At 42.0% G+C, this 21,640-nt stretch overlaps 2 protein-coding genes and 1 long non-coding RNA gene across 10 annotated transcripts in view; 2 read left to right on the forward strand and 1 right to left on the reverse strand.

Moving 5' to 3' along the window:
- The first annotated feature begins 408 nt into the window (after positions 1–408).
- Positions 409–6,604, forward strand: LOC116558261. The gene is made up of 3 exons (XR_004271923.1): positions 409–419; positions 5,446–5,450; positions 6,522–6,604. It is a non-coding gene; the product is annotated as an uncharacterized LOC116558261 (long non-coding RNA).
- Positions 1,565–11,500, reverse strand: SMIM19 (small integral membrane protein 19). 5 transcript variants are annotated; one of them, XM_032288062.1, is made up of 4 exons: positions 11,276–11,384; positions 6,037–6,174; positions 3,861–3,985; positions 1,565–2,024 (listed from the first exon to the last, which is right to left on the reverse strand). In XM_032288062.1, the coding sequence occupies exons 2-4, from the start codon at positions 6,168–6,170 to the stop codon at positions 1,960–1,962; spliced, it is 324 nt and encodes a 107-aa protein (XP_032143953.1). In that variant the 5' UTR covers positions 6,171–6,174; positions 11,276–11,384; the 3' UTR covers positions 1,565–1,959. The 5 variants fall into 5 exon arrangements, with proteins under 5 accessions (XP_032143953.1, XP_032143954.1, XP_032143955.1 ...); XM_032288063.1 differs by lacking the exon at positions 11,276–11,384 and adding an exon at positions 11,021–11,039; XM_032288064.1 differs by lacking the exon at positions 11,276–11,384 and adding an exon at positions 10,485–10,821.
- Positions 10,696–21,640, forward strand: part of SLC20A2 (solute carrier family 20 member 2) — a 120,151-nt gene continuing 109,206 nt past the window's right edge. Inside the window, exon 1 of one of the 4 annotated variants that reach the window (XM_032288057.1) lies at positions 10,696–10,778. The gene's annotated coding sequence lies outside the window, so the exon portion shown is untranslated. Of the gene's footprint in view, positions 10,779–10,912; positions 11,184–11,607; positions 11,713–21,640 lie in introns of those variants that run through there. The other 3 variants (XM_032288054.1, XM_032288056.1, XM_032288055.1) reach the window with 3 other exon arrangements.

Here is a 21,640-nt window from a genome sequence, read left to right on the forward strand (position 1 = left end):
TTATGTACATTAATTGTATAAATCTGATAGCCAGTTTGTGTAATTTGTCCAGATTGTGCCATGTCAGTGACAAGGAAACCACTCCAGCTGCTGATTAAATTCACTGCTCATGGATATATACAGGAGTTCTAGGCAGAGGAGAGTTTAGAAGACTGTCCCCTTGCTGCTCTGCTACTCCAGACCATAATTACAACTGTTTATAATCCTTTAGTCAGATTTAAATTCTACATATAGGCAGTATACTCAAACTCCTTTGTGAGTTAAAAAGAATTATTCTATTTGATCAATTCACCTTGTAAAATATATTTTTGTACAATATATTTGTTCAAAAATGTTTTTGAACAACACATTTTTTAAAGTAAATGCCATTTCCCCGAATGATTTTATCTGGTCTAAACCTTGATTTTTATTTAAAATACGTATGACACTTTACAATAATAAAGGGAAAAAGATATAATACTTGAAGTCATTAACTTTTTTGTGTGTGTGAGATGAAGTCTTGCTCTGTTGCCTAAGCTGGAGTGTAGTGGAACGATCTTGGCTCACTGCAACCTCCACCTCTCGGGTTTAAGAAATTCTCCTGCCTCAGCTTCCCAAGTAGCTGGGATTACAGGTACGTGCCACCACACCTGGCTAATTTTTGTATTTCTAGTAGAGACAGAGTTTCACCATATTGGCCAGGCTGGTCTCAAACTCCTGACCTCGTGATCCTCCCACCTCAGCCTACCAAAGTGCTAGGATTACAGGTGTGAGCCACTGTACCCGGCCAACTCTTATAATTGAAAATAGCTCTAGTTCAAAAACAGATTCTTTGAGATACATGGACAATTAAACTTCCCCACCACTATCCAGTCAGCTTTTATTTAAATAAATATGAAACATTAGGTAAAAACAGAATGGGAAAAGATATGAGGCTCTTTGGGAAAGCTTAGCATGCTAAAAATGCAGAAGTAACCAGACAGCAACATTCACCAGTGGCAGCAGTAACGCCTCGCCACTGGTAGCACTACTACCGCAGAGTTGCAAACACCAATACAGAGGCATCCATTCATTCAACAGCAGGGCCCCAGTATGACCTAAAATAGAGCTACCTGGTGGAAATGAAAGTCCTCAAGCATAATTAATAAGGAAAAAAATCTAGTTACAGAAAGCTTTTAAAATTATCACAGGAATATGCATCATGATGTAGAAAGGACAGTCTACCATACAAGTTCTGAAGAAGCAAAGACTATCAATTAAAAAGCTGTCAACAGCATATTCAGGAGGCTGAGGCAAAAGAATCACTTAAACCCAAGAGGCGGAAGCTGCAGCGAGCTGAGACTGCACTCCAGCCTGGGCGACAATGAGAGACTCAGACTCAAAAAAGAAAAAAAAAACCACACAAACAACTGTTAACAACAATAACAAATTAATGTTATTGATATCACACTTACCACAGAATATAATGAAAGGAAGTTATTTCAATGGCTGCATTTTTATTTTTTAATATTGCAAAATGTTCTAATCACAACAAATTAATCTGTTATTGATATCACACTTATCACAGAATATAATCAAAGAGGAAGTTATTCCAATGGCTGCATTTTTATTTTTTAATATTGCAAAATGTTCTAATCACAGTGGCATAAACTCCAGGATTCCCGCTTCCCAAGATATGTTTTTATTTCTGATTGTATCCTGAAGGAATCAGAGGTCTTTGCAAGGTGAAGTCACCATCACTGGTTACATAGATCCTTGATATGTGCAGGCTTTCTGTATCAAGGTCTTCTGAGCCATCTGTATTTACCTAACAATGACTTGGAGATGCAATTTAAAAAAGCAAAACGCACAAACCGTTGGGAAAAAGTCACAAGTAAAATAATTTTATGCAGACAGAAGTTGTTTTTAAAGCTGTTCATGATTTAGTAGAAAGAATTAGGAGCTTGCAACAATTACTTATGTTGCTCATTTTCTGAGGTTTCATTCCAACGAGAGCTGCACACTGTCAGCCTGGTTTTGTGGTTGCTGACAGTCGTACTTCCTTGCTATTCACAAAAATAACAAGAAAAAGAGGTAACATTAATAAAACTGCAAAATGATTACTACCTAACATCATTAAATTATAGTAAAGTCATAGTTTCAATAAAGAATTAGTTTATGTTTGTTTGTTTTAGAGATAGAGTCTCACTCTGATGCCCAGGGCTGCAGTGCAGGGGCACCATCACAGCTCACTGCAGCCTCAACATCTTGGGCTCAAGCAATCCTCCCACCTCAATTCTCAAGTAGCTGGGACCACAGACAGACACCACCACATCCAGCTAATTTTTTATTTTTTTTGCAAAGATAAGATCTCGCCACGTTGCCTAAGCTGGTCTTGAACTCCTGGCCTCAAGTGATCCTCTCACCTCAGCTTCTTAAAGTGCTGCAATTACAGGTGTAAGCCACTGTGCCCAGCTAAGTAATTAGTTTTCTATCTTTCCATCAAAAACAAAAAACCAAAACTGTGGGTTTATAATTGTTTCCGCTGTGTTACTGAGCATATTACTGACAACAGACAACTTGTTTTGCATAAGTATCAACAAAAACTTATTCTAATTTTTCAGAGCTCCTGGCTCTGTATGTATGTATGTTATGTATATATGTATGTATGTATATATGTATGTATGTATATATGTATGTATGTAACTATGTATGTATGTATTTGTCAGATGAAGTTTCGCTCTTGTCCCCCAGGCTGGAGTGCAATGGTGCAATCTTGGCTCACTGCAACCTGTCTCCTGGGCTCCAGCGATTCTCCTGCTTCAGCCTCCCGAGTAGCTGGGATTACAGGTATGTGCCACCATCCCTGGCTAAGTTTTGTATTTTTAGTAGAGACAGGGTTTCACCATGTTGGCCAGGCTGGTCTCGAACTCCTGACCTCAAGTGATCTGCCTGCCACGGCCTCCCAAAATGCTAGGATTGCAGGTGTGAGCCACCATGCCCGGCCCCATGCTCTGAATTTTTTTTTTTTTAACAATACTTATTTTTTTAAAAGGATGTTTTTTAATGTGGTAAAATATACGTAACATAAACTTTACCATTTTAACAATTTGTAAGTGTAGAGTTCAGTGGCATTACATACATTCATGTTGCTGTGACCATCACTATCATCCAACCACAGAGCTGTTCTCATCCCTAACTGAACTCTGGACCCAATAAACTCCCTATTCCCCTCTTCTGCAGCCCCTGGCAACCACCACTCTACTTTGAGTCTCTATGATTTCCCTCACATAAGTGAAATAATCCAATATTTGTCCTGTTGCGATTGGCTTATTTCACTTAGCATACTGTCTTCAAAGTTCTTCCATGTGTAGCAGCATATCAGAATGTCCTTCCTTTTAAGGGCTGAATAACATTCTAACGTATGTACCATACTTTGTTTATTCATTCATCTGTTGAGGACATGAGGGTGATTTCCACCTTTTGGCTATTGTGAATAATGCTGCCATGTTGAATTAAGTTATATGTCTTATTTTGAGCCAGTAACAAATGAAATGGTGTAAAATACAAAAAGAACAAAGGATATCTGAAAAACGTATTAAAAATCTGAAAATAGTACTAGGTTATCTTTTTTTTTTTTTTTTGAGATAGAGTCATATTCTGTCGCCCAGGCTGAAGTGCAGTGGCGCGATCTTGGCTCACTGCTACCTCTGCTGCCTGGGTTCAAGCGATTCTCCTGACTCAGTCTCCTGAGTAGTTGGGATTACAGGCACCTGCCACCGCACCTGGCTATTAAGTTTCATTACTTACAATTTTTAATAACCTTTTGCTAAATGAACTCAATTCCAGAAAATCTATTTTAAACATGTATATGCATATCTTTCAGTACAGAATATACTTACAAATGGAATACATTTCCAGTTGTTGTCTTAAACGAATCTTGCTTATCGTGTCATAGAAGTTGGGCTCTGACAAAGTTTCTTCTGTAGGTGGCACGCTGAATATCCTCATAATTCTCCTTTTGTTCCTAAAACACAAAATCCATGCAGAAGAGATATTTGTATTAATGTCATGTTGTAATATGCTCATGATCCTGGTCATCAGAAGCTATGGTTAAAGGACTTAAATGACAAGCCCATTTTACTTTCCATTTTGTCTTTGGGAGCTGCTTCCTTAGCTCAAAGTATTTTTTCTTTTGCTAAAAAGTATGAGGCTGTAAGTGAGAAAAGTAAGTAGCTGAACACATCCATTTAACACAACAAAGTGAAGTTCCTCCAACTGTGATTCTCCTCAATCACCCAAAAGCCAAATATCCTAAGAGAAAATCAGAAACAAGAAAATAGCTGATTTTTCCTCCCTCTCATGTCATCCAGATAAAGCTAAATTACTGCCCTGGAGAATAAACTGAATGTGAGCAGAACTTAATTTTGGAAAGTAATGAATAAACATATTTCTTAAATACAATAGCATGGCCGTAGTGGAGACATCTTTTTAAAATTAAGAACAGCATGCCTCCGCTTTTAAAAGAAACGTGGGAAGGTGGCAGCGGCTGTTTTTAGAGGAAAGCGGTCACCAGCCCGGTGATCAGTGATGGTCAGGGAGCCTCCTCTCACCAGCCCGAGTTCAGGAGCCCACAGGCCAGCAGCCCCAGGAGGGTTCAGCTGAGATCTGGGCACAAGTGCGGGCTCTGAACAATTCCTCAGACCAAACTTAAATTATTTCTGGATTACTAATTACCTTGAACTCTCTAATGCCTTTTTACATTGGGAAAGGATACCTGTATGCAAGTATCTGCAGAACCAACGCAATCTAACACTGCTCTTCCTCTTTAAAGCCTCCCCGTACCACCCCCTTTTTACTGTACTTCTGGGAAAGGAGCCAGGGAGTGTGGAAAACCAGTTAAATTAAGCTACAACATCTGGAATTAAGGCAGGAAATAATATTTATTGAAGATCTACACTACGTGGCACATCAAGGACCCAAAGGTAAAAGACAAAAAAGACGTGGTGGAATGGACAAGTCATCAGGTAAGACTAACACTGTTTAATAAGTGCTATGATACAGTCATGCACAAAAAAAACAAGGAAAAGCTTATACTGGCTGAAGGGAGATTTCCTAAGACATAGGAGTCAGTGTTTCTACATTCAGGGACTTAAGCCAAAAAAATGTGCTCAATGAAGGGTGACAATGTTATCATCCCAGGCTAGATGATAAAATTGGGCTATATTAGAAATTACAAAATTAAGAGTTTAGAGCAGCTGGCCTGGGGGCTGAGAGCTGTACTTAAGTCTCCATTTCTTAAAGCAATGGGTTTGTTTTTTCTTGAAATGGAGTCTTACTTTGTCGCCCAGGCTGGAGTGCAGTGTCACAATCTCAGCTCACTCCATCCTCCTCCCAGGTTCAAGCAATTCTTCCGCCTCCACCTCCTGAGTAGCTAGTGTTACAGGCTCATGCCATCACGCCCAGCTAATTGTATTTTTAGTAGAGATGGGGTTTCACCATGTTGACCAGGCTGGTCCTGAACTCCTGACCTCAGGTGATTCACCTGCCTTGGCCTCTCAAAATGATGGGAATACAGGTGTGAGCCACCATGCCCTGCCAGCAATGAGGTTTTCAGAGTCAAACCTTGGCCACCAATGCTTGAGATCACAGTAGACCATGTCTTTCAGCACTAGAACAAAAATGATAAATTTTTTTTTTTTTCAGATGGAGTCTCATTCTGTTGCCAGGCTGGAGTGCAGTGGCGCAGTCTGGGCTCACTGCAACCTCCGACTCCCTGGTTCAAGCAATTCTCCTGCCTCAGCCTCCTGAGTAGCTGGGATTACAGGCACACGCCACCACACCCAGCTAATTTTTGTATTTTTCGTAGAGACGGGGTTTCACCATGTTGGCCAGGAAGTTCTTAATCTCCTGACCTCATGATCTGCCCGCCTCAGCCTCCCAAAATGCTGGGATTACAGGCGTGAGCCACCTCGCCTGGCCTGATGAAATTATTTTTATGCATTCATTTCTTATTTCTTCAACTTGCAAAACTTGTAAATGCACAGTTTTTATCTACCCTGAGAAACAAAAATTTACCTTTTGGCATACATGAAGAGACCGAAGCTAACAAGGATAACTATCAAGTAAACGTTGGTGGCTTCATTCCAGGCTTCGTGAACAGTATAATCAATAGAACCATCGTCACCCATCACTCCATAACCCCCAGCCATGGGGCTGTAAGAGAGAAAAGAAGGCAAGGTTTCTTTTAATTAATGATGGTAACACTGTCTGGGGAAGGGCTGGCAAACATATGGCCTGCTGGCCAAATCCAGTCCACCACCTGTTTGTGTGCGGCCCATGAGCCAAGAATGGGATTTACATTTCTAAATGGCACATTTAAATGGTGCAGTTGGCCCTCTATATCTGAGGGTTCTGCATCCAAATAATCAACAAACTGTGGATGGAAAGTATTTGGAAAAAAATACATATAAAATTTTAAAAGTACATTACACCAGCTATTTACATAACATTTACATTGTATTAGGTATTATAAATGCTTAGAGATGATTTAGAGTATACAGAGGATGTGTTTAGGTTATATGCAAATACTACGCCATTTTATATCAGGACTTGGACATCCATGGATTTTGATTATCGGACGGGGTCCTGGCACCAATCTCCCAAATACCAAGGAATGACTGCACCTACACAATATCGATTTTGTTTCACAGCCCACAAAACCTAAAATATTTACAATCTGGCCCTTTAAGAAAAAGTTTAAGGCTGGGCGTGGTGGCTCACGCCTATAATCCCAGCACTTTTGGAGTACAGGACGGGTGGATCAAGTGGTCAGGAGATTGAGACCATCCTGGCCAACGTGAAGATCCATCTCTAATAAAAATGCAAACGTTAGCTGGGTGTGGTGGCTCAAGCCTGTAATCTCAGCTTCTCAGGAGGCTGAAGCAGGAGAATTGCTTAAACTCAGGAGGCAGAGATTGCAGTGAGCCAAGATTGTACCACTGTACTCCTGCCTGGCGACAGGGCAAGACTGTTTCAAAAAGAAAAGAAAAGAAAAAGTTTAACAATCAGAGGGCTACATAGTTAGGGCACATTATGCATTTCCCCTTATGTTTGACTTTGACAGCTCCTACAGAATGGTTAAAATTTGGGATATAAAATAATATTATGAAAAGGACAGAGCTTGAAATGTTATTGCAGTTTCCAAAGTGTAACACCCAGAGGAAAGCAACAGAATACTTTAGAGACTTGGTCAGGCATAGTGGCACACGCCTATGATCCCAAAACTCAAGGAGGCTGAGGCGGGCGGATCACCTGAGGTCAGGAGTTCAAGACCAGTCTGGCTAACATGGTGAAACCCTGTCTCTACTAAAAATACAAAAATTAGCTGGGCATGATGGTGGGTGCCTATAATCCCAGCTACTTGGCAGCTAAGGCAGAAGAACTGAAGCTGAGAGATGGAGATTACAGTGAGCCGAGATTGTGCCGTTGCACTGCAGCCTGGGCAACAGAGCGAGACTCCACCTCAAAACAAACAAACAAAACACAGAGGCTCAACACCTGGCATAGCAGCCTAGCAAAAATGTGACAGCCAGAACATGGCTCTCTCACCCCCCATGCCTCCCACACTGGAAAACGTTTGGAGCTTTATCTAGTTTTGGCCTCCTGGCCAAATTTGGTTGAAAGCAGCTATGGGATGAAAAGACACATTTTGCTATTGACACAGCTGTGACATCTACCCTAGGAAAAGCATTCTTTGGACATTCCCACAGAAAGTTAGAGTGGTCACAGCAAGTGCATCAAACACCAAGTAAAAGTAATGACTTCGTATTTGTGTTTGAGAAGCTAACTGAATTTTTCCTTAAAGAGAAAGTTCCTATTTTGTGTTGGGACATAAAAGGTAAGTCTAAGTAAAATGACCTAATACATAAAGAAAATCCAGAAGTGTTGCTTTAGACAGTCTATATACAAGAGAAAAATGGACAAATATAGGTGATAACTGCACAGTAGTGAGTCTAAAAAGTTGCTTGGCGATTTTTTCTACACTGCCTACTACAATGAAGGGATTACAAAAATTCATCCACTAAAACGGCTTGCAGGAGTCCAAGCTGTGAGCCTCCAGTGTTCATCAGTGTGGATTTGGCCAGGTAGTTAATATGCACGTATTGAGGGCGGAGTTCGTTCTTCTAGTTTTGCCTCTATATAAAAAGAATAAAATTTCAGGAGAGGTCTATTCCTAAGCCACGTGGCATGTTTCTGCCTTTCTGACAACTTGTCTTTGTCAGATGTTTATAGGCATACTGGACTCCTTTAGAATAAAGTGAGTATCATGAACAGCCATTTAACTTAAACTCTTCCCACTGAGGGCAGGAGTGATTTCACTGAAGTAACTATTGGTGTCTGTTGAATATAAAGACTGGTCTCGTGAAAATTAGCCAGGCAACAATAAAAACAGAACTTAAATTGTAAAAATTTGTAGAATGCAATATCTAAATATTATTTAAACACTAGACTATACCCAATTCCTAGATACTGAAGACTGGCTGTGGATCTTTTGGAGAGGTATTTGGCATATTGACAGTTTCAATTCTTACTCCTCAAAACTAAATTCTAGAGTTCCTCTCAATGTAACTTTATGGTTTATAGTAAGTAATCAGCCTACTTTAGACATGGAAACTTTTGGAAGCCCAGACACTATAACTGTCTTTATAATTTATGGAATCTCAAACTTCATTGGTGCCAAAGAGTAAAATAGCAACAACCACCACCGTGTTTGGCAAAAATAAGATGACTTTATGAGTCTGATTTGAGATGCTCCAGAAGGCTCAGGACAATTATGCAGCAAGGGAAGCAGCTTTCAGGATTGGGACTTATTAACAAATTAGGCAAGAAACAGGGAGCCATACAGCACTGGCCACTAGAACATTTCACGGGTGCCATTTATCTGACAAATTACAAAATGCTTCCTATTTTCTAGTGACAAAATGGATCTGAACCAGGTTAATTTCTTGATGTAATTTTTCACACGTTTCTGTTCATGTGCCACTCAGTAAATGGTACATTCCTACCCAAAGCGTGATTTCCTCCTGCCTCAAATATGCAGGCCTTTAATTACACCTAGGAAAAAATTTCTAATTACTGCCGACACAGAATGGTAAAATTTTAACGTGAATTATACAACCTATATTATACAACATGATTGGTATGTCATGAGGTCACTCTTCCGTGCTTTCAGGGACAGGCACTTGAGTTATTTTTAGGAGTGTAGTTGTGAAAGATTTACTGGGGGGAGGCCTTTACCACCCAGTCCTCAGTCATGACCAATGGCATGACTTGGTAAGGCTGCCAGGAGTAAGGAATGGTCTGATCCTGAGTCACAGGACAGACCCATGGCCCACACGCAGCCTGAACTATGACCCCGTCCCCTCCTCCCCGGCATGTCACAGTGTAACCAAGTGTACATATATACACCTGTTGCCTGCTTACTGCATATCACCACAGCGTTCCTTGGGAATCTAAAGCAAAACACCTTTTTTCGCATTTTCCTGTGATGTAACGCTTGAACTATTTTAGCAAGGAGAGGCTACGATGGGCTGAATTAAGTCCCAAATAAACATGAGTATCTAATGTCACCAATATATGACAACTAGGGGTTGGTTTTAGGTTGACAAACTTTTAAGATGAGACCCACTTTTCCTTTTTATAGAAACAGGGTCTTGCTCTGTCACCCAGGCTGGAGGGCAGTGGTGCGATCTCGGCTTACTGCAGCTTCGACCTCCCGGAATCAAGCAATTCTTGTCTCAGCCTCCCAAGTGGTTGGGAATACAGGTGAATGCTACCAGGTCCGGCTATTCTTTAGTGTTTTTTTTTTTTTTTTTTTTTTTTTTAAGACGGGAAGGGTGGAGGTTACGTTCGTCTCACTATACTGCCCAGCCTGGTCTCGAGATCCTGAGCTCAGGCAATCAGCCACCTCAGCCTCACAAAGTGCTGGGATTACAGGCGTTGAGCCACCATGCGCAGCTGAGAGCTACTTTTTCTAGGGACTAAGTGAATGTATCAAAAGCTTTAAAATCTGTGTCGTGATTTTGGGAACCTGATGCCATGTCTAGGTGGTTCTAAAATTGATCACCGCTTGTCATCGTGCCTTGAATGTTAATCATTGTCTCTCGCTTAGAACTTTGTGAATACATTGGAACCACTTAGTTCCCAGAGTCCCTTACAACAAAATCCCCTGCATCAATAAATGGGATTTCCTTCTCTCATCCCTCTGAAACACTAAAGGCTTGGGATCCTGAAGCAGAAGGGCACACGCTCACAGGCCTTCACCCAACATCGAGGAAAGCAATTCACATGTGCTGGGCAGTCAACAGAGTCACTGAATTATCCCAACAACCCTGCTGGGCGGCACTAAAGCTCCATTTCACAGGAGAAGAAACTGGGCTGACGGCAGTGGTTATATAACTTGCCCAAAGCCACACGGCCCAGGGCGTGGAGGCGCGGAGCTGTTACAAACACGACTCCCAAACCTGAACTCTTCCAGCTTATGGCCCGATCCTGAGAGACCCGCTCCTGCCGGAAGAAAGTCAAGTGGAGCGGAGAGAAGATGCAATCCTCTCCCAGGAAGCGGCCCGGGCCCGGGGCGGCTAGGCTCTGGGACGTTTCTGCCGCCCGCAGGCTGCGCGTGATTCAGCCTCAACCCTCCCGCTGAGCCCTAGCCGCCCTGGCAGATGGGCCGAAGCGACTGGCCCGTGCGCGCTTCCGGAAGCGGGCGCCTGGCTGCTCCCCGCGAAGCTGAGGGGCTCCGCGCTCGGGACAAGCAGGTGCTCGGAGCGTCGGGCACCGCGCGGGATTGGGGGCGGGCAGCGACCTCCTTCCACCCGCGTCCGGGGCGGAGCGGGGCGGGGCCGGGTGACGCGGCCCCGTCGGGGACCGGGAGGCGCGGGGACGCGGGGCCACTCACGCTGCCGGCTCCGGAGGCGGCACGCGGCCAGTGCTACTCCGCTCCGGGGCTCTTTCCCCCGGGGTCGGGGCCGGGCGCGCGGGAAACGGTTACCGAGCGGACCTGGACGCCCTCTGCCTTCGTCATTTCCTGCCGGCCGGTCGGTTTCCGGATGAAACGAGGAGCCAGGTCTTTTTTTTTTTTTTTTTTTTTTTTTCCCCTTTCCCCTTTTCAGTTTTTTGAGTCGGAGAAACGCCGCGGCTGCACCGGTGCCGCCCCCGGGCGCGTGAGTGGAGCCGGGCTCACTTCCCCTCCCCCGCCGCGACCCCCGCTTAGGTCGTGCGCGCCGCCCCCTGCGAGCCCACGGGCCGGACTCACAAGCTCCCGCGGGTGGGGGGCGGGCGCCGGCGGGGCTCGCGGTAGCGGCGGGTCGCGTCCCCCGCGCTTGCTGGCCCACGTGGACCTGGCAGTCGCGTGCAGTGCGGCGCCTTTGCGAAAACCCGGCGGAAGTGGCGGGGACTCGGCTTTACCTGCGAGTGCAGTGCGCCTCCCGCTCGGCTGTGCGCGCGAGGGGTGGGACTCTGCGTGGGAGGGGTCGTGTGCGTTGTCCCACCAGGCGCGTTGAAGCCGGGCAGCACAGAGGATTTCTTTTTTGATCTAGAGGGCATAGAGTCCCTTTTCATATTCACGTGTACTCTTAAGAAAGCGTCTGTTTTCCAAACTGGCTTTCCATTCTCCCCGTCCTGAATGGTGCGTGGCTGACACCGTAGTGTTTTAAAAACTGGAAGTGGCCAGGATGCTATAGCATTGTCAATGTAAGTGCCTTTTGGGTATTTTTATTTAATTGTGTAGTGACGTGACAGAAGTGTTTCCCAGCTTGACACAGGTAATGAATTTGCGTAGGATTTCAGCAGCAGTATGGAAATGATGAGATGTCGGTGGTTGGTGCCACTTTGCAAATAAATGGCCACTGGTCCACGTGCTTCAAGTATTAACTATACAATTTGAGTAAGTTCTCTAGGACCAGCTGACTGTTATTTATAAGTCATGAAACCCTGCAGAAATGAGCACTGACATTGAACACTTAAATTTTCTGTCCTTTGTGGGTCATCTGTTATAATTAAACTCACCTTTGTCTAGATTAAGACCATTATGCAATAACATACTAGCTTAATTTATAGTATATATATTTATGTATATTATATATACGTAATCACATATATAATTGTATAGCGTTTAGTTTGATTCTGAAGTAGGAAAATAACAAGCAATGTTGAGTACTGATTGTTTGCCGGGCCTGTGCCAAATGGTGTGCTTGTTTTATGTCACTTAATAGCAAAAAATTTGAATACGTGAGTTTGATTTCAGTGTGTCCAAATGTGAAACGTGTACATTATTGTTTTGTTTCGCTTTTGTTGCCCCGGCTGGAGTGCACTGGCACTATCTCGGTTCACTGCAACCTCCGCCTCCCGGGTTCAAGTGATTGTCCTGCCTCACCCTCCCAAGTAGCTGGGATTACAGACGCCCGGCAACAAGCCCAGCTAATTTTTGTATTTTTAGTAGAGACGGGGTTTTACCATGTTGGCCAGGCTAGTATCGAATTCCTGACCCTAGGTGATCCTCCTGCCTCAGCCTCCCAAATTGTTGGGATTTCAGGCGTGAGCCCCCACGCCCATCAAACGTGTACATTAAATGCTTGTTTCTGCTTTTGTAAAATAAGAGTGTTGGCAATATAAAATGACCCATACAGTAAATTAATGTGCTTTTCAATTTGGAAGATGGCTTTACAAATTCATAGAACTACAGTTAGTCCCTTTATTTAGGTGCTGAATAGTTTCCAAAGCCCCTTGTCTTACTTATCCAAGTTTCCATTATGTAACATTGTCACCTAGTGAACTGGCTATGCTAGGACATTGGAAAAAGGTAAATATTGAGAAAGCCCTAATGGCCTCCCTTTCCATATTTAATTTCTAAGTGACAGTCTTAATTAAGGGTAAACAAACATGAAACAAGGCTAATTTTCCAATACCAAACTAAAGAAATAAAAAACAGTGGGCTGTCTGTTACTTTGTTGATGAGTCTAGCACAATTTTACTGGGCATTTGAATGTTAAGGATGTTATTTACATTGTAGGTAGTTGTGAAAGATCTGTGTGCCTGTTTTTAGTTTGCCTTTAAATGTGTTGAACATATGCTTACTATTGAGTCCAGTACTTTGTGCATTAATAAGTTTTTGATTGGATTTAATTGAATAGTTTTGGCTTCCTTAATAAGTTTGTTTTGAAGATAGAATTTAATGATTTGTGTAGGCATAACAGTTCCAAATAACAATGATTCTGAGATGAGCGTAGGGTCTAACAGTTCAAATCTTGTTGGGTGTTGAAAGGACTGGAGAGTTGGAGGTGTGTCTTTGTGATTAAAAAAGCATACTGGAACTTAGCTATCAGATGGTTCTGGTGGTCCATCTTTGGGAAGAGGAAAAGATGAAGAATGCTTTGCTAGTCAGTATTTACAAGAGGGGTTCTTAAAGGCATTCTCTTTGGGGAGGGGAGGATTTGGGAGTTGTCATCAATACAAGGATCTTAAAAAAAGACATACATGTTTTTCTTTTGGAGTGAATTTGTGACTGATTCTTGTTACCACATGCATCTTCAGGCACTTTCCCAACTTTGATATTTATGGGCAGATACTGGTAAATGAAGTAAAGAAGGGGGGAAAAGTGGGGCTGGGTAGGTGGGGAGGAAAGCATGCCTTATTAGGTTTTCATTTGGGCAAAGTTTAGAAACTGCACCTCCACAGGCCTCTGTTACAAAAACCACTCCAATAACATTGTATGCATTTGTAAATCTCTTATGTGTTATTCGTGTGAAGAAATATGGAGAATATCCTTTTATGTGCTTTTTAAAGATGGAACTGATTTAGAATACAATATATTACAGTACGTGAAAAAATTCAAAAATTTTTTGTCATTTTTGGAAAACCATAGTGAGTATAATAACAATATTGGCTCCTGTTCATAAGGCATTAAATGGTTTCCTATGACAGGAAGACAGTCCTCTCTCAATCCTTCAAAATTTGGCTCTAGATGGGGTGCCCTTTAAGCTCCCTGAATCGGGGGACTTTTTTTGTCTCACTCATTGTTTTTTCCCTGGGGCCTAGAACAGAATCTGGCACACGGAGAGGGCTACGTTAACCTTTGCAGAGTGAGCACCTTTCCTGGGGAATCCTCTTTCCACTTTCCGGTAGTGAAGATCACACCTGCCTTTAGGTGAGGGCCCCTCCAGCCTGACTTTCTCTGCACAGCCTGCAGCCCACAATGACTCTTTGAACGTTAACTGCGTATACCACACTCTGTGGCAGTTAATCTTTTATAGCTTTATATTGTTACCTGAGTGTTTCATGTATTTTGTTTCCTCGCCCAAAATATAAGCCCTTCAAGGTTTGGGGATGTCCTATTTTTGAAAATTGCTTTGGTATCCAGTATAATATATATGTATATATACAGAGTAGGTTTACATTTACCTATTGAATGAATGTTGCATACCATGGGGAAACATCAAAGATATTCAAAATGGTAGGTAATGTTTTCGTTAGGCAAACCTAGTGTACATGTGAAACAGTACTAGATTTTGGAGCTAAATAAGACTTAATATTTATGCCATGCTAAAGTACAACGATCCTTTGAAGTAGGTACAATTATTTTCTCATTTTTCAGAGGGAAAAATGGAGACACAGCAAAGTAATTAAGTTTCTTGCTCAAGATCGTACTGGAAGTCATAATTAGGCAGTCTGGCTCCAGACCCAGTGTGGTTTCTCTGGGGAGATTTACTTTATACATCGAAGAGAGATCTAAGCACTACTCTAGCAGCTGTAAGAGATGCTCTTTTAAAAATTTCAAAGTAGCCTAAGAGACTGCAGTGTCTCTAAACTGCAGAAGCAATGCTGGATTTTCTATGTAGAGGACATTGGTAATGGAATGATTAAGGGGACACTATCTGTATATTGAAGTGAGTAAAGATGGGGCAGAGAAACTGAATTTTGAATCTCAAAGCTGAGGATTATAATTCTTTATAGATGTTGAATTCTAGGACAGTGATTCACCAGGGCATAGGACAATGACTGCTTCTTACTAATTTAGTATCAAAAAACTTAAGCCAAATAAAATAATACTGAATGACACTGGATATCTTACTGCTTTTCTTTTTTTAAACACATACTAGGTTTGAAGACCTAGTGGTAGTAATCTACCTTGATGTGCGTATTACTAAAGGTTTCCTGTACACTTCTCTCCATTTGCTTTGTCTTTTTGTAGAATCTTTCTTTTTTTTTTTTTGAGACAGGATCTCACTCTGTTGCCCAGGCTGGAGTGCAGTAATGTGATCTCACGGCAGCCTCTGCCTCAAGCAATCCTCCCACCTCAGCCTCTAGAGTAGCTGGGACTAGGCATGCACCACTGAGCTCAGCTAATTTTTAAATTTTGTGTAGAGATAAGGTCATACTATACTGCCCAGGCCGGTCTTGAACTCCTGGGGTCAAGCAACCCTCTTCCTGCCTCAGCCTCCCAAAGTTCTGGGTATGTCAGTGAGCCAGTGTGCCCGGCCTTTTTGTAGAATCTTTTTTTTTTTTTTTAGGTGGAGTCTGGCTCTCTTGCCCAGGCTGGAGTGCTGTGGCGCAATCTTGGTTCACCGCAGCCTCTGTTTCCCCGGTTCAAGCGATTCTCCTGCCTCAGCCTCCCGAGTAGTTGTGATTACAGGCACCTACCACCACACACAGTTAATTTTTGTATTTTTAATAGAGACCATGTTGGCCAGGCTGGTCTTGAACTCCTGACCCAGGTGATCTGCTCATCTTGGCCGCCTAAAGTGCTGGGATTACAGGTGTGAGCCACTGTGCCCGGCCTTTATGTAGAATCTTGATCCATTTTTCAGGCTGTATTGAGCGATAGAGAACACTGTTGGGGTCAGGAGGTCACGTCAAACCAAGTACTTTTTTTTCCGGTGGAAAAAAATGTAAAATTGTGTGATTGATTAAAGTCAGTTTGAAGCTGTTTAGAATTAGATGAGGGCCTATAAATTCCAGCAAGATGAAGGACAGTGGTGTTCTCTGAAAGCCCCAGTATGTCTCCCTTTTGTTGGGAGCTGACGGTATGATTTTGGGGACATCGGGCATCAACAGTCACTGAATCTCAATGGCTCCACAGATAGGGGAGTATATACATCACCCCACCAGCTGTCCAGGAATCAGGAAGTGCCCTTGAATGAAGCCTGGGCTGCAGGCCTGGTTAGCAGCAAGGGAGGACACACATACATGCTGCAGGTACAGTATTCTGTATTGCACAGATTGTTTCCACTGGGAAGGCTATCATGTCCATTATCTTGGGGGTAGCGTCAGAATTTGAGTCAGTGATGAAACGATGTGCTGCTTTCATTATGCTCCCATAAAAAGAACATCACATATTTTGGGATGGCCTGCATAAAAGAATCTTGTAATAATGAATATTAACCTACACCTTGTGTTCTGTTTAAGTATCTGAGGAAGTAATTTGGAAAACTTGAGTTAAAATAATCTATTTTGAAGTTTTTATCCAATTGGCATGTTAGCCCTAATCTTCATTTCACGCTCTTCCCTAAATGGGAGGCTTTTAGGGAAAGAGCAAATGATATATTGATTAATTTATTTTCAGCCTAGGAAGCTAGGATAATTTAATGAACTCTCCACTGGCCCCATATTATGAACTTTAGGGTCAGAGAGCTTGATGCTGAATGTGATCTGTTTTTTTTTCTGTGACTGCCTTGGAAGTGATCTATCCTTTAACTACGAATGTACAGCAGAATGACCCAGGGCTTATCCTGAAAGTAACAGATGTCTTCACTTAACCCGGGAGATGCATATTTGGTAGAGCTGCTGCTGCAGGCCCCAGACATTAGTATTAAACTATCCTTAAGTGATTCTGGTGCCTCTTCCAGTAAGAAGAACCAGCCCTGTATTTTATATTTTAGAAAACCTGGGCAAACAAATGACTTGCCTAGATTTGATTCAGTGATACGAGGATTTAATCACCAGATAATACAGTTTCAGAATCCTATGGCTGGAAGAAGTTTACTAAGTAGTCATCAATTCAGTAGTTCATTTTACAGATGAATATAAACCATGCTTGTCAATTATTCGCAGTACTTTTATTGTATACCCTGTGATGCCCTTTTTAATTTTTTTGAAAATATTGTATACTTAAACTCAAGTGAAACATTAAAATTCTTATTAGAATGATTTTTCAGTCTTAGCTAAAATATAATATTGTATGAAAATTTGCACTGCATTGCTAGTTTTTTTTTTTTTTTAATCTAGTTGATTTTCAACTTTTCTTTTTTTAAGGCATCTCCTTGGAAACAATGCCATCTCTGAATGTGAGAGATAATCCTAGTTTCAGCATGTCTGCAGCAGAGACCAGTGCATCAGGCTTATTCCCACAGGAAGTCTCCTAAAGCCTGTGGTGCAGCAACCATTTCCAGGACTAAATAATAATGTGTCAGATGCCTGTGAGTGGACTGCCTGGCCAAATGACTCATGAAGATATTCATGGAAGAATAGTCAAAAAGCAAAGAAAAGGCACATTCTAGAAGCACCTTCAATTTCATCGAGGATTTTTGAACAGCTGAAGAAGAAAGTTCTGAAAGTATGAGTTACAGGACTCCAGCACGCTTCTTTAGTCGATTCTTACATTATCTTTGTTAACCCATCCGTTTTTGTGTATAATATTTGAGTTATTTTCCACTACTGCAATGGCTGGTAATTTACTTAGGCTCAGAGTTTTACTCCGTAGGGACAGAGAAACAGGACGTAACAGCAGTGGGAGAACAAATAGGAACAGTTCGTTGGTATGTTGGTCCCCAGAAATTGGCTTTCATTGACTAATTCCTACAGGATATGGTATGTTGATGAAATGCTTTTTCATAGTGACGTGCGCTTCTTGTTCATACTCCTATGACTCTAATTTCATCTTTATCTCCTAGCCTCTGTATATGCCTACTTTTTTTTTTTTTAATAATTTTTGGCACTGAAGATCTGATGACTGTATTTTTTCACTTTAAAAATTGTATCTTCAGAAATAGACCTTTGGCATAGTTGTATTCTACCATAGGTTATTTTCTAGGATCAAGAATAGAACAGTTTCCATTCTCTCCAGCATTAATCTTTACTATTCGTCTGTTCTTTTTCAGTGTTTTGTTGTTGTTCTCATATTCTAGGTGGAAATGAAGGGTAACCTGTATGTTCTATTTTCAGTTTTTTGGGAGACCAGAAAAACTTGGATAGTAGAAATGTATAGAAAATTTACAGTGTCTCTTAACCATGTGTTAAACTTGCATTAAGCTTCTTTTTTAGCAATACCAATGTCTGTTACCTCCTTTCCCTTTTATTTTATTTATTATTTTTGAGACAGAGTGTTGTTCTGTCACCCAGACTGGAGTGTGATGATGCAATCTTGGCTCACTGCAACCTCTGCTTCCCGGGTACGAGTAATTCTCATGCCTCAGCATTCCGAGTAGCTGGGATAACAGGTGTGCACCACCACATCCCACTAATTTTTGTAGTTTTTAGTAGACACCAGGTTTCACCATGTTGGCCAGGCTGGTCTTGAACACCCAACCTTAGGTGATCTGCCCACTTCAGCCTCCCAAAGTGTTGGGATTACAGGTGTGAGCCACCATGCCAGGCCTCTTTTGTTTTTTTTGAGGTGGAGGCAGTAAGAAGCAGGGATTTCTTCGAATGCTAGTAAGCAGAAAGGGAGAGGGGGGAATACGTTTTTGTAGTGAACAAATGAACAGTCCATCATTAAGGCCATAAATGTGCATGGACACTTTTTTTCAGACAGAGTCTCACTCTATTGCACAGGCTGGAGTGTGATGACACAATCTTGGCTCACTGCAATCTCGGTTCACTGCAATCTCTCTCTCCTGGGCTCAAGTAATTCTTGTGCTTCAGCCTCCTGAATAGCTGGGATCACAGGCATGGGCCACCAAGCCCAGCTAATTTTTGTATTTTTGGTAGAGATGGGGTTTGCCATGTTGTCCAGGGTGGTCTTGCACGCCTGGCCTCAAGTGATGCACCCGTCTGGGCCTCTCAAAGTGCTGGTATTAAGATGTGAGCCTCTGCAGACAGCATAATGGACACATTTTTAGTAAGTAGTTTATTAATTAGAATGAAGAGCACTTGGTATAAGTACATGTTACTGTTTTCAGCTGTTATGGCTAAGTCAGTTGACCTCGTCAACCATTTTCTCTTCTGTAAATTGAGGACAATTTTTGCGTTTATGAATGAAGTCTTACCCAACAGGGATAAGTATAAACAAAGGAACATATTTTTAACTTAGTGAAGCAAAATTCCATACATCATTTTAAAAATATTGTTTCTTTCCCTCGTAGGCCTCTTCTGCGTCATTCTTTTAGCTTCCTTCTGCCCTGTTTGTCACTTGGTCCCACTTTTATATTTTTCCTCTTTGGTCCAGAATTTCTTGTTTTGTTTCTTGTATTTTGCCCCCCCCCCGTCCCCCTCCCCCCCCATGACTCAGCCTAGTCTCTCTTCTCTCTCTGGACTTGGGTGTGCCTCCGTCCTTGAGCACCACCTCATCTTTAGCTGCTGTTAACCCTCCCGCCTGCACACTTGCCACTTCAGCCACTTCGTGTTCTGCTCAGCCGGGTCTGCGCTGCCCCGTTGCTCTCCACCGCCTCGGTCTCCTATCTGTTTCAGCTAGCTCTGGTTCCTTCTTGTCCCCTTCTTGTTTATGTTGTTTTCTTCCTGTGCTTGTTAATCCTTGTGTACTTGCTCCTTGAGCTCTTTTTTAATTTATAGGTATTACTAGATGGATTTGTTGTCTGCCTTTATATAGAACACACATCCTTACTGTGTATTTCCTGAGTAGCCAAGATGAATCAATTATTATTATCTTTCCTTGGAACACTGAGCTTCCTGTGTTTTCTGCTTCTAAGAATTAGATTAGTATTCTGGAAGACTAATACTACTTTTAAGACAGTCATCCTCCCCTTTCAGCCCTTTGTTCAAGAGGCTGCAACATAAATATCACTCTATTGAAAGAGTAAACAACACCCAAAGCAAGTTTGGGGTGGAGGTGGGGGAGGGCAGGAAGAGAAAGGTAAGTGCTAGAAAAGGACTCATCAATAATTTCCACAACTGGACTGAAATCTGGAAGCACAAACCGTAACATTTTTTAAGTAAAAGGTCCCTGGAAAGAATAAAACGCATCAGTACTTCTGTTAACTAGTTTTAGTATTGGGTCATTTGTAGTTTACATTCTCCTTTAAGTTTTAGGACCTTCAGTGTTTAACAAAGCAGAGACTTAATCTTGTAAATACTCATTTTATTTTTGAGAGAGTTGATGTCTCCTTAAATGTTAACCTGTGTCATTTTGTAATTATACTAAAATAGTCTTAGAATGCCATTAACAACCAACCCTGTTCGTTTCTTGTGTGGGAAAGCTTATAAATTGTGTGCTTGCCCCTCTGAACCCTGTAGTTGTATCATAGTGAAAATGAAGCTTTTGGCAAAACTTTGTATCAGGCTGTTGACTCACACTGTCTCATATTTTTTTTTTATTCTTCAATGAATATGGTGCTATCCTGTCATTTAATGTATGTGAACTGCTAAAGGTAGACTGATGTGAGTGCAGTTCTTAAAACTTCCTATATATTACATTCATGGTGTTTAAGATACAAGAACGGCCTTACAAAGAGGGGATGATTGTATTGAATGTTCTTTCTGCTGAGCCTGGCTTAATTGTGAGGGTGGTTGTTTGGGTATCTTGGAGCTAAAAGAATAGCTAAGGGTCCACCAATGGTCCTGTAATATTCACCACAGGAGCAGTTGGTAAAGAATGGCCGCAAAACCACGTTAGGCTACTGACGAGGAATTTACGTAGTTGTGCCAGTTCTGGCCTGTGTTCTGGAACTATAGAGATGAATAAGGTATGGTCCTTTCTCTCTGGAGGCTCACAATTCAATAGGGAATATTAATAATGGAATGATTGCAATGTAGCATGGCCAATGCTAAAATGTATGTGTATAGCAGCTATTACAGGAACTGATTAATAGCGAGAGCCTGGCTGGGCATGGTGGCTCATGCCTGTAATCCCAGCATTTTGGGAGGCTGAGGTGGGCAGATCCCTTGAGGTCAGGAGTTCGAGACCAGCCTGGCCAAAATGGTGAAACCCTGTCTCTACTAAAAATACACAAATATTAGCTGGGCGTGGTAGCAGATGCCTGTAATCTTAGCTACTCCAGAGGCTGAGGCAGGAAAATCTCTTGAACCTGGGGGGCAGAGCTTGCAGTGAGCTGAGATTGTGCCACTGCACTCCAGCCTGAGTGACAGAGTAAGATTCTGTCTCAAAAGCAAAACAAAACCATATTACCTTATAGTCAGTGCCCTCTATGCTCTTTAGTTAAAAGTTGTTTATTTAGCCTGATTGGTTTACCAGATATCTTTTTCAGTCACTTTTGTCTCTTCCATAAATCCATTCTCAAAATTTGCAACAGTTGAGCATATTTGACCAAAATATACCACAGGCTTCTGAAATCTATTCAGAAAGAAGCCTGTCAACATGATTGGAGTGGGTCTTCACAATGACTGCTTTCAGGAAGGCTGGAGTAAAATTCATGGACACAGAAGTTTTGGAGTATGTTAGAAAATCAGTAAGTCTTTGTATAGTTATAATCCCAACACTGGGTTATATATA

Source organism: Sapajus apella, unplaced genomic scaffold (genome assembly GCF_009761245.1).
Source record: "Sapajus apella isolate SASKATOON/1434 unplaced genomic scaffold, GSC_monkey_1.0 scaffold21, whole genome shotgun sequence".
NCBI classification, from domain to species: Eukaryota; Metazoa; Chordata; class Mammalia; order Primates; family Cebidae; genus Sapajus; species Sapajus apella.